Source organism: Oncorhynchus gorbuscha, linkage group LG11, assembly GCF_021184085.1.
Source record: "Oncorhynchus gorbuscha isolate QuinsamMale2020 ecotype Even-year linkage group LG11, OgorEven_v1.0, whole genome shotgun sequence".
Classification (NCBI taxonomy): Eukaryota; Metazoa; Chordata; class Actinopteri; order Salmoniformes; family Salmonidae; genus Oncorhynchus; species Oncorhynchus gorbuscha.
In genome coordinates this window covers 67,532,156-67,545,112 of record NC_060183.1, presented here as the reverse complement: position 1 = coordinate 67,545,112, position 12,957 = coordinate 67,532,156, and the positions used below count along the sequence as shown (strand labels likewise).

Below are 12,957 nucleotides of genomic sequence, written 5' to 3'. Positions count from 1 at the left end.
CGTGTGAATGTAGACACATTAGAGAGGGATCAGTCTGATCCTATTGTGAATGTAGACACATTAGAGAAGGAGCAGCCTGATCCTAGTGTGAATGTAGACACATTAGAGAGGGAGCAGCCTGATCCTAGTGTGAATGTAGACACATTAGAGAGGGAGCAGCCTGATCCTAGTGAGAATGTAGACACATTAGAGAGGGAGCAGCCTGATCCTAGTGTGAATGTTGACACATTAAAGAGGGAGCAGCCTGATCCTAGTGTGAATGTTAACACATTAGAGAGGAGCAGCCTGATCCTAGTGTGAATGTAGACACATTAGAGAGGGAGCAGCCTGATCCTAGTGTGAATGTTGACACATTAGAGAGGGAGCAGCCTGATCCTAGTGTGAATGTTAACACATTAGAGAGGGAGCAGCCTGATCCTAGTGTGAATGTAGACACATTAGAGAGGGAGCAACCTGATCCTAGTGTGAATGTAGACACATTAGAGAGGGGGCAGCCTGATCCTAGTGTGAATGTAGACACATTAGAGAGGGATCAGTCTGATCCTCGCGTGAATGTAGACACATTAGAGAGGGGGCAGCCTGATCCTAGTGTGAATGTAGACACATTAGAGAGGGATCAGTCTGATCCTCGCGTGAATGTAGACACATTAGAGAGGGAGCAACCTGATCCTAGTGTGAATGTAGACACATTAGAGAGGGGGCAGCCTGATCCTAGTGTGAATGTAGACACATTAGAAAGGGGGCAGCCTGATCCTAGTGTGAATGTAGACACATTAGAGAGGGATCAGTCTGATCATAGTGTGAATGTAGACACATTAGAGAGGGATCAGCCTGATCCTAGTGTGAATGTAGACACATTAGAGAGGGATCAGCCTGATCCTAGTGTGTATGTAGACACATTTAGAGGGATCAGCCTGATCCTCGTGTGAATGTAGACACATTAGAGAGGGAGCAGCCTGATCCTAGTGTGAATGTAGACACATTAGAGAGGGAGCAACCTGATCCTAGTGTGAATGTAGACACATTTAGAGGGATCAGCCTGATCCACGTGTGAATGTAGACACATTAGAGAGGGATCAGTCTGATCCTATTGTGAATGTAGACACATTAGAGAAGGAGCAGCCTGATCCTAGTGTGAATGTAGACACATTAGAGAGGGATCAGCCTGATCCTAGTGTGAATGTAGACACATTAGAGAGGGAGCAGCCTGATCCTAGTGAGAATGTAGACACATTAGAGAGGGAGCAGCCTGATCCTAGTGTGAATGTTGACACATTAAAGAGGGAGCAGCCTGATCCTAGTGTGAATGTTAACACATTAGAGAGGGAGCAGCCTGATCCTAGTGTGAATGTAGACACATTAGAGAGGGAGCAGCCTGATCCTAGTGTGAATGTTGACACATTAGAGAGGGAGCAGCCTGATCCTAGTGTGAATGTTAACACATTAGAGAGGGAGCAGCCTGATCCTAGTGTGAATGTAGACACATTAGAGAGGGAGCAACCTGATCCTAGTGTGAATGTAGACACATTAGAGAGGGGGCAGCCTGATCCTAGTGTGAATGTAGACACATTAGAGAGGGATCAGTCTGATCCTCGCGTGAATGTAGACACATTAGAGAGGGGGCAGCCTGATCCTAGTGTGAATGTAGACACATTAGAGAGGGATCAGTCTGATCCTCGCGTGAATGTAGACACATTAGAGAGGGAGCAACCTGATCCTAGTGTGAATGTAGACACATTAGAGAGGGGGCAGCCTGATCCTAGTGTGAATGTAGACACATTAGAAAGGGGGCAGCCTGATCCTAGTGTGAATGTAGACACATTAGAGAGGGATCAGTCTGATCATAGTGTGAATGTAGACACATTAGAGAGGGATCAGCCTGATCCTAGTGTGAATGTAGACACATTAGAGAGGGATCAGCCTGATCCTAGTGTGTATGTAGACACATTTAGAGGGATCAGCCTGATCCTCGTGTGAATGTAGACACATTAGAGAGGGAGCAGCCTGATCCTAGTGTGAATGTAGACACATTAGAGAGGGAGCAACCTGATCCTAGTGTGAATGTAGACACATTAGAGAGGGAGCAGCCTGATCCTAGTGTGAATGTAGACACATTAGAGAGGGAGCAGCCTGATCCTAGTGAGAATGTAGACACATTAGAGAGGGAGCAGCCTGATCCTAGTGTGAATGTTGACACATTAGAGAGGGAGCAGCCTGATCCTAGTGTGAATGTTAACACATTAGAGAGGGAGCAGCCTGATCCTAGTGTGAATGTAGACACATTAGAGAGGGAGCAACCTGATCCTAGTGTGAATGTAGACACATTAGAGAGGGGGCAGCCTGATCCTAGTGTGAATGTAGACACATTAGAGAGGGAGCAGCCTGAGCCTAGTGTGAATGTAGACACATTAGAGAGGGATCAGTCTGATCCTCGCGTGAATGTAGACACATTAGAGAGGGAGCAGCCTGATCCTAGTGTGAATGTAGACACATTAGAGAGGGAGCAGCCTGATCCTAGTGTGAATGTTGACACATTAGAAAGGGGGCAGCCTGATCCTAGTGTGAATGTAGACACATTAGAGAGGGAGCAGCCTGATCCTAGTGTGAATGTAGACACATTAGAGAGGGATCAGCCTGATCCTAGTGTGAATGTAGACACATTTAGAGGGATCAGCCTGATCCACGTGTGAATGTAGACACATTAGAGAGGGAGCAGCCTGAGCCTAGTGTGAATGTAGACACATTAGAGAGGGATCAGTCTGATCCTAGTGTGAATGTAGACACATTAGAGAAGGAGCAGCCTGATCCTAGTGTGAATGTAGACACATTAGAGAGGGATCAGCCTGATCCTAGTGTGAATGTAGACACATTAGAGAGGGAGCAGCCTGATCCTAGTGAGAATGTAGACACATTAGAGAGGGAGCAGCTTGATCCTAGTGTGAATGTTAACACATTAGAGAGGGAGCAGCCTGATCCTAGTGTGAATGTAGACACATTAGAGAGGGATCAGCCTGATCCTAGTGTGAATGTAGACACATTAGAGAGGGATCAGCCTGATCCTAGTGTGAATGTAGACACATTAGAGAGGGAGCAGCCTGATCCTAGTAGGAATGTAGACACATTAGAGAGGGAGCAGCCTGATCCTAGTGTGAATGTAGACACATTAGAGAGGGAGCAGCCTGATCCTAGTGTGAATGTAGACACATTAGAGAGGGATCAGCCTTATCCTAGTGTGAATGTAGACACATTAGACAGGGAGCAGCCTGATCCTAGTGTGAATGTAGACACATTAGAGAGGGAGCAGCCTGATCCTAGTGTGAATGTAGACACATTAGAGAGGGATCAGCCTGATCCTAGTGTGAATGTAGACACATTAGAGAGGGATCAGCCTGATCCTAGTGTGAATGTAGACACATTAGAGAGGGAGCAGCCTGATCCTCGTGTGAATGTAGACACATTAGAGAGGGAGCAGCCTGATCCTAGTGTGAATGTAGACACATTAGAGAGGGAGCAGCCTGATCCTAGTGTGAATGTAGACACATTAGAGAGGGATCAGCCTGATCCTAGTGTGAATGTAGACACATTAGACAGGGAGCAGCCTGATCCTAGTGTGAATGTAGACACATTAGAGAGGGAAGGGGACAGATACATATTTCAGGTGTTACATAGAGAGCTGGGCTCAGAGAGAAGAACTATAGGATAGAGAAGGAGGAATGTCTACTGTGATATAAATAAGAGAAGGAGGGAAAGGGAGATGACAGCAGTGATGAAGTAGAACATAGCAATGACTTGACCATCCTCTCCTTTATCTGATCTGATCTCTAACCTCTGTGAACTCTCCTGCTGGGTGACCTCTGACCGCTCCTTTATCTCATCTGATATCTAACCTCTGTGAACTCTCCTGCTGGGTGACCTCTGACCGCTCCTTTATCTGATCTGATCTCTAAACTCTGTGAACTCTCCTGCTAGGTGACCTCTGACCGCTCCTTTATCTCATCTGATCTCTAACCTCTGTGAACTCTCCTGCTGGGTGACCTCTGACCGCTCCTTTATCTCATCTGATCTCTAAACTCTGTGAACTCTCCTGCTGGGTGACCTCTGACCGCTCCTTTATCTGATCTGATCTCTAAACTCTGTGAACTCTCCTGCTGGGTGACCTCTGACCGCTGTGTGTGTGTGTGTGTGTGTGTGTGTGTGTGTGTGTGTGTGTGTGTGTGTGTGTGTGTGTGTGTGTGTGTGTGTGTGTGTGTGTGTGTGTGTGTGTGTGTGTGTGTGTGTGTGTGTGTGTGTGTGTGTGTGTGTGTGTGTGTGTGTGTGTGTGTGTGTGTGTGTGTGTGTGTGTGTGTGTGTGTGTGCGTGCGTGCGTGCGTGCGTGCGTGCGTGCGTGCGTGTGTGTGTGTGTGTGTGGTTGTGGCAGGAGCGGAATATGTGGAATGGTATCAAATATATCAAACTCCGTTCCAGCCATTATTATGAGCCGTCCTCCCCTCAGCAACCTCCACTGGTATGTGTTAAATTATCAAATTCACCTTTGATACATTGGCTAATTGGCTAAACAGAGGCAGGCAAAAATATGGAATCATGTTTTTTTGTCAGTGTAAATTGGGATTAAACAAAGGTCGGACTGTATAATATTGAGAAACAGGTGTTTTGAAACAATTGTGAGACATACATGTAATACATATTTAACTGATAGGCTGTGTTGTATTATGTCTGCTCATGACATCTGGAAAGAAGCTAAGGTGTGTTCCAGTGTGTTGAGAAAGGATTGTGTTTTTCTTTTCAGGTGTTTCATGTGTGTACGTAGTGTATGTAGTGTACATAGTGTATGTAGTGTACGTAGTGTATGTAGTGTATGTAGGGTACGTAGTGTACATAGTGTAGAGTTGTGTATGTAGTATACATAGTGTATGTAGTGTACGTAGTGTATGTAGTGTACGTAGGGTCCGTAGTGTACGTAGTGTACGTAGTGTATGTAGTGTACGTAGTGTATGTGGTGTATGTAGTGTACGTAGTGTATGTAGTGTACATAGTGTATGTGGTGTATGTAGTGTACGTAGTGTATGTAGTGTACATAGTGTATGTAGTGTACGTAGTGTATGTAGTGTATGTAGGGTACGTAGTGTACATAGTGTAGAGATGTGTATGTAGTATACATAGTGTATGTAGTGTACGTAGTGTATGTAGTGTACGTAGTGTCCGTAGTGTACGTAGTGTACGTAGTGTATGTAGTGTACGTAGTGTATGTGGTGTATGTAGTGTACCTAGTGTATGTAGTGTCTGTAGTGTATGTAGTGTCCGTAGTGTATGTAGTGTACGTAGTGTATGTGGTGTATGTAGTGTACGTAGTGTATGTAGTATATGTAGTGTACATGGTGTATGTAGTGTACGTAGTGTATGTAGTGTATGTTGTGTATGTAGTGTACCTTGATGTAGAATGTTTCTACGGTGTGTACTACATGTGCCTAAAGCTTTCACTCTGGTGTGTGTGTGTGTGTGTGTGTGTGTGTGTGTGTGTGTGTGTGTGTGTGTGTGTGTGTGTGTGTGTGTGTGTGTGTGTGTGTGTGTGTGTGTGTGTGTGTGTGTGTGTGTGTGTGTGTGTGTGTGTGTGTCTGTTAGAGTGTGTGTCAGAAACTTTCTCAGCCTACCTAATTTTTGCATGCATGCTCGGAGTCTCTCCTCAAGACCTGACACTCGGTTGTGGAGTTCCTCGTAGTCATAGGCTCCCATCTCCTCCTGGAGCTCGCTTAGAACTGACGTCAGGTTCTGGACCTCCTCCTTAAACTGCAATACCAATTTGGCATCGGCTTTGTACTCCTCCAACACTGGTATCAACGGCCTAATCTCCTCCATTTTCGATTTTATGGCCTGAAAGGATTAAAATAAGCTGGGTTCAGTGTCATGCCTGGAGACAAAAAAGAAAAGACTCCCAAAAAGTTTTTTAAAAAGGAGAAAACACCTATCTAGCCCTGACTACTCTAGCCTGGCCTACACTGACATTCTCTCACAGTAACACAATAGCCCTGTGTGTGTGTGTGTGTGTGTGTGTGTGTGTGTGTGTGTGTGTGTGTGTGTGTGTGTGTGTGTGTGTGTGTGTGTGTGTGTGTGTGTGTGTGTGTGTGTGTGTGTGTGTGTGTGTGTGTGTGTGTGTGTGTGTGTGTGTGTGTACAGTGTACAGTGTGTGTGTACAGTGTACAGTGTGTGTGTACAGTGTACAGTGTGTGTGTACAGTGTACAGTGTGTGTGTACAGTGTGTGTACAGTGTACAGTGTGTGTGTACAGTGTACAGTGTGTGTGTACAGTGTGTGTGTACAGTGTGTTTGTGTGTGTCTGAGCAAACCAATCCTGATGTGTGTTCCACCGTATTGGCGAACAAGCAGAGGCTCTGTCCTGATGCAGACGAGCCGGTACGTTATACACAAGCCCTCAGTACACCAGGAAACAATTGGGAAAGCTCTTTATTGGTCATCATCGTTTAAAATGCAACAGAGTTACATGCTTTTACATGTCACACACAACAAAGGGTTTCAGATTTTATTATCACTAATGTTTATAGGTACGTAGTAGTCTTTAGTAACCAAGTATGCATAGACAAAAACCAAAAGTTAAAAATATTTTATAATAACTGTAAACAACTAATTGTTTTCTTTTGAAAAAGCCTTTTGATGGAAATGTTCTACCAGTAACATGCAGAAATAGATCTGTGGTAGGTAGATAGATAGATAGATAGGTAGGTAGGTAGGTAGGTAGGTAGGTAGGTAGGTAGGTAGGTAGGTAGGTAGGTAGGTAGGTAGGTAGGTAGGTAGGTAGGTAAGTAAGGTAGGGAAGGTAGGGAAGGTAAGTAAGGTAGGGAAGGTAGGGAAGGTAGGGAAGGTAAGTAAGGTAGGGAAGGTAGGGAAGGTAAGTAAGGTAGGGAAGGTAGGTAAGGTAGGGAAGGTAGGGAAGGTAAGTAAGGTAGGGAAGGTAGGGAAGGTAAGTAAGGTAGGGAAGGTAGGTAAGGTAGGGAAGGTAGGTAAGGTAGGGAAGGTAGGGAAGATAAGTAAGGTAGGGAAGGTAGGGAAGGTAAGTAAGGTAGGGAAGGTAGGTAAGGTAGGTAAGGTAGGGAAGGTAGGTAGGGTAGGGAAGGTAGGGAAGGTAGGGAAGGTAAGTAAGGTAGGGAAGGTAGGTAAGGTAGGGAAGGTAGGTAAGGTAGGGAAGGTAAGTAAGGTAGGGAAGGTAGGTAAGGTAGGTAAGGTAAGTAAGGTAGGGAAGGTAGGTAAGGTAGGGAAGGTAGGTAGGGTTGGGAAGGTAGGTAAGTTAGGTAAGGTAAGTAAGGTAGGGAAGGTAGGTAAGGTAGGGAAGGTAGGTAGGGTTGGGAAGGTAGGTAAGGTAGGTAAGGTAGGGAAGGTAGGTAGGGTTGGGAAGGTAGGTAAGGTAGGTAAGGTAAGTAAGGTAGGGAAGGTAGGTAAGGTAGGGAAGGTAGGTAGGGTTGGGAAGGTAGGTAAGGTAGGTAAGGTAAGTAAGGTAGGGAAGGTAGGTAAGGTAGGGAAGGAAGGTAGGGTTGGGAAGGTAGGTAAGGTAGGGAAGGTAGGGAAGGTGGGTAAGGTAGGTAAGGTAGGTAAGGTAGGTAAGGTAGGGAAGGTAGGTAGGGTTGGGAAGGTAGGTAAGGTAGGTAAGGTAAGTAAGGTAGGGAAGGTAGGTAAGGTAGGGAAGGTAGGTAGGGTTGGGAAGGTAGGTAAGGTAGGTAAGGTAGGGAAGGTAGGGAAGGTGGGTAAGGTAGGTAAGGTAGGTAAGGTAGGTAAGGTAGGGAAGGTAGGTAGGGTTGGGAAGGTAGGGAAGGTAGGTAGGGTTGGCTGGTTGGTTGGTTATTTGGGAAAGGGGTAGGTGGGGTTTCATGTAGGTAGAGTGGGCTGGTTGGTTATTTGAGAAAGGGGTGGGTGGGGTTTCAGGAATGGTAGAGAGGGCTGGTTGGTTATTTGAGAAAGGGGTATGAGGGGTTTCAGGTAGGTAGAGTGGGCTGGTTGGTTATTTGAGAAAGGGGTAGGTGGGGTTTCAGGTAGGTAGAGTGGGCTGGTTGGTTATTTGAGAAAGGGGTGGGTGGGGTTTCAGGAATGGTAGAGAGGGCTGGTTGGTTATTTGAGAAAGGGGTGGGAGGGGTTTCAGGTAGGTAGAGTGGGCTGGTTGGTTATTTGAGAAAGGGGTGGGTGGGGTTTCAGGAATGGTAGAGTGGGCTGGTTGGTTATTTGAGAAAGGGGTGGGTGGGGTTTCAGGTAGGTAGAGTGGGCTGGTTGGTTATTTGAGAAAGGGGTGGGTGGGGTTTCAGGTAGGTAGAGCTGGCTGGTTGGTTATTTGGGAAAGGGGTGCGTGGAGTTTCTTAGTAGTAGTACTAATGGTGCGAAAGGTAAATCATGAACGCTCGTAAATCTCGCAGTACTGTGGTAGCCCAGTTCAGGTGGAACATGAGATTGACCTGCCTCTTCTTCTCTCTTTACATGTCCTAAAGTTAGCCCTGCAAGCAAGAAAATAACATACTGTTGACATCTAGCTCACTAACCTATCTAAGAGACACAGAACAACACACACTGGATTAGAGAGTATGTTAAGCATGCTTTGATTTTGCACTCATGATATGAATGTGGGAGGCATGCATTGGAAATGTAGACACTCAGTCAGGGATGCAGGGGGTGGAAATAATTGTTTTGTGATTGATACTGCTGTTAATGTTGAGACTACAATACATGCTGAATTTCAGTCTATCATCATTAGACAGGTAACTGGAGAGGAGTGGGAAAATGGATCTACAGTATTTGTCTGAGTGCCAGCAAACTTACATCAATGTGCATGTAGCTTCTGACTATGGGTGTGCTCGTACATTTAATCTGGAGTGCCAGAGTGCGCTCTGGGCGTTCATAAATTGAGAGCGTTGTCAGATTGTACATTAGAAAATTCAGAGCGGTTCGCCCCCGGAGCGTTCAGAGCGCACACTGGATGCTCTGGTCGAGGAGTAGGGTTGATCCGAGCGATCACAACGGCAGTCAGGCACCGAAGCTAACTGGCTAACGTTGGATAGCTTGATAGCTACTTCCAGACACAAACTAGTCAACACCTCACTCTGACCATTTTACTCGCCCTCGCAGAGCTGTTTAGGCTGTTTACATGTTATCCAGAGTGTTGATGACTGTAACTGTGCGGCTGGCATCAATTTAATTACGCTTTTTTGCCGACGTTTACTGACACCGCCATATTCAACGGGTGTTGAGCTTTCGTAAATTCATCCGTTTTTCTGGGCACTGGCGAGGTGCTCTAAATCGGAGTAGATAGCCAGAGTGAATTTACGATCGCTCCCTATGTGGTTTTAAAAGTTAGTTGTGACTTACTGGTAAATCTACTACCCTCTCTCATTGATTAGTTCAATCAATCAACCAATCAACCGATCAACCAATCAATCAATCAAAGAATGTGTGGTGCTAAATTGGCATTGATGATAATAATTCTAAAGGCAGGAGAGGGAGGAGGAGGAGGAGGAGGAGGAGGAGGAGGAGGAGGAGGAGGGAGGAGGAGGAGGAGGAGGAGGAGGAGGAGGAGGAGGAGGAGGAGGAGGAGGAGGAGGAGGAGGAGGAGGAGGAGGAGGAGGAGGAGGAGGAGGAGGAGGAGGAGGAGGAGGAAAGGAGGAAGGAAGGTGAGCCAAGCAATGAATGAATATCTGGTTGATGATAGTTTTTGCATGTGCCCACTGAATTGTCCAATATCCCTCCAGCTCATACCCCAGAATTAATTATGGTTACTAGTGTTATTAGTAGTAGTACTAGTGTTATTAGTAGTACTACTAGTGTTATTAGTAGTACTACTAGTGTTATTAGTAGTAGTACTAGTGTTATTAGTAGTAGTACTAGTGTTATTAGTAGTAGTACTAGTGTTATTAGTAGTAGTACTAGTGTTATTAGTAGTAGTACTAGTGTTATTAGTAGTAGTACTAGTGTTATTAGTAGTAGTACTAGTGTTATTAGTAGTAGTACTAGTGTTATTAGTAGTACTACTAGTGTTATTAGTAGTAGTACTAGTGTTATTAGTAGTAGTACTAGTGTTATTAGTAGTAGTACTAGTGTTATTAGTAGTAGTACTAGTGTTATTAGTAGTAGTACTAGTGTTATTAGTAGTAGTACTAGTGTTATTAGTAGTAGTACTAGTGTTATTAGTAGTAGTACTAGTGTTACTAGTAGTAGTACTAGTGTTATTAGTAGTAGTACTAGTGTTATTAGTAGTAGTACTAGTGTTATTAGTAGTAGTACTAGTGTTACTAGTAGTAGTACTAGTGTTATTTGTAGTAGTACTAGTGTTATTAGTAGTAGTACTAGTGTTATGAGTAGTACTACTAGTGTTATTAGTAGTAGTACTAGTGTTATTAGTAGTAGTACTAGTGTTATTAGTAGTAGTACTAGTGTTATTAGTAGTAGTACTAGTGTTATTAGTAGTAGTACTAGTGTTATTAGTAGTAGTACTAGTGTTATTAGTAGTAGTACTAGTGTTATTATTAGTAGTACTCGTGTTATTAGTAGTAGTACTAGTGTTATTAGTAGTAGTACTAGTGTTATTAGTAGTAGTACTAGTGTTATTAGTAGTAGTACTAGTGTTATTAGTAGTAGTACTAGTGTTATTAGTAGTACTACTAGTGTTATTAGTAGTAGTACTAGTGTTATTAGTAGTAGTACTAGTGTTATTAGTAGTAGTACTAGTGTTATTAGTAGTAGTACTAGTGTTATTAGTAGTAGTACTAGTGTTATTAGTAGTAGTACTAGTGTTATTAGTAGTAGTACTAGTGTTATTAGTAGTAGTACTAGTGTTATTAGTAGTAGTACTAGTGTTACTAGTAGTAGTACTAGTGTTATTAGTAGTAGTACTAGTGTTATTAGTAGTAGTACTAGTGTTATTAGTAGTAGTACTATTGTTACTAGTAGTAGTACTAGTGTTATTAGTAGTAGTACTAGTGTTATTAGTAGTAGTACTAGTGTTATTAGTAGTAGTACTAGTGTTATTAGTAGTAGTACTAGTGTTATTAGTAGTAGTACTAGTGTTATTAGTAGTAGTACTAGTGTTATTAGTAGTACTACTAGTGTTATTAGTAGTAGTAGTAGTGTTATTAGTAGTAGTACTAGTGTTACTAGTAGTAGTACTAGTGTTATTAGTAGTAGTACTAGTGTTATTAGTAGTAGTACTAGTGTTATTAGTAGTAGTACTAGTGTTATTAGTAGTAGTACTAGTGTTATTAGTAGTAGTACTAGTGTTATTAGTATTACTACTAGTGTTATTAGTAGTAGTACTAGTGTTATTAGTAGTAGTACTAGTGTTACTAGTAGTAGTACTAGTGTTATTAGTAGTAGTACTAGTGTTATTAGTAGTAGTACTAGTGTTATTAGTAGTAGTACTAGTGTTATTAGTAGTAGTACTAGTGTTATTAGTAGTAGTACTAGTGTTATTAGTAGTAGTACTAGTGTTAGTGGAAATGGTAGTTGCGGTTGTAATAACGGTTACAAGCCAATTTTGTTGTGGAGGAAGAAGAATGTTTATTTAGATATTGGATCCAAAACCTTCCTATCAAAAGTCCTAAATCCCGGGTGTGTGGTTAATTTTGATACAGTCCTGATACATTACAACTCAGAGCTGTTCCTAGGGACTATAGAAAACACTCTAGGTGAGGTTGGTGATGCTGAACCATCCAAAAGGAAATATGCAGCACACCTGTGGTTCAATCTCAACACTCATTCATTAACCAGTAATTAAATACAGATAATAGATAAGTATTGAAATTGCATTTTTGAGTGCTCTCTGTTGATAATCTGCGAGGATCCAGCATCGAAGTATCTTTTCAAATAACTTTAGAATAAGAATGTTGTTGATTATCATCTGATACTGGACCATATCCTGAGTGGGCCGTGGGCACACACAAAAACCCATCCGTGGAGGGTGGAGGTGGTTGTGTCAGATGAGTGGCAGTGGTCATGGTGATAGCCCCATAGCCCCAGCAGGGTGGGTTTAGGTGTGCTGGGCTGCTGCTGTACCTTGTATTGCTTGGCGATGTTCTGCTTGTGGTTCTCCTCCACCTGTCTGAACTTAGTCTCCAGACCTCTCAGCTGCACCTCCATCTTCTCCACGTACTGCAGGTCTCTCTGGGTCCGCTGGTCCAGCACCTGGATGGACTGGGTCATGTTCTGGACCTATCGCAGGGGAGATCAGGGAGACATAGAAATGGGCATGAGTACACTCAATATGGCCACCGATTCATCCATCACAGAACATTGGCTTGAATGGGGATGCCCATTCTAGAAATTATATTTCTATAGCATGGGCTCATAGTCTGTGATGTTGAACAGGTTGAGGCAGGGTGCTGCTCCCATAGCTTGTCTGGTCCGGGGATGCTGTCCATGTGTCTGTGTTTGTGTGAGTGCATGCTTGGGCTGCTGTCCAGGATGGGGGGGTGGTCGCGGTCTGTGAGGTAAGACGTGACAGGTCATTAGTGTTGCTGTGGACATTGTGTCACCATAGTTACCTTCTCCAGTAGCTGCCTCAGCTGTTTGGTGCGGGCGTCTCGTGAACACATGGACTGCTGCGGTGCCACCACAGTGCACACACACCTCCCCTCACTGTCCTGGGCTGAACTGTACACCTGCCATGACTCCTCTGGGTTCGCTGGCAACACCTGGAAGAGAGAGATGGAGGGAAGGATGGACAGAGAAAGGGAAAAAGGGAGCGAGAGATTCAGAAGCAAGAAAGAAAGTGATGTTACATAAAGTGGGAAAGAAGAGGACGAAAGAGAGAGAAAACAGGAGAGTGTTTGAGAGAGGTGAGAGGTGAGAGGTGAGAGGTGAGGAAGGGATAAAAAGAGATGAGGGGATGAAAGGAAAAAAATAAGAGAAAACAGATGAGAAAAGAGAATAACAAAAGCATTCATCCTATAATCCAATTGTCAGGGATTTGTTGAAT

The 12,957-nt window shown here is 43.8% G+C and overlaps 1 protein-coding gene across 3 annotated transcripts in view; it reads right to left on the bottom strand.

Annotated features, from left to right (window-relative positions):
* The window catches only part of LOC124049151 (noelin-like), a 55,566-nt gene that overhangs the window by 30,270 nt on the left and 12,339 nt on the right, over positions 1-12,957 (bottom strand). For all 3 annotated transcript variants that reach the window (XM_046370525.1, XM_046370524.1, XM_046370523.1), the window contains exons 2-4: positions 12,524-12,673; positions 12,036-12,191; positions 5,649-5,868 (exon numbers count right to left, since the gene is read on the bottom strand). In XM_046370525.1, the coding sequence (XP_046226481.1) occupies positions 5,649-5,868; positions 12,036-12,191; positions 12,524-12,673 (526 nt within the window). The remainder of the gene's footprint in view (positions 1-5,648; positions 5,869-12,035; positions 12,192-12,523; positions 12,674-12,957) is intronic.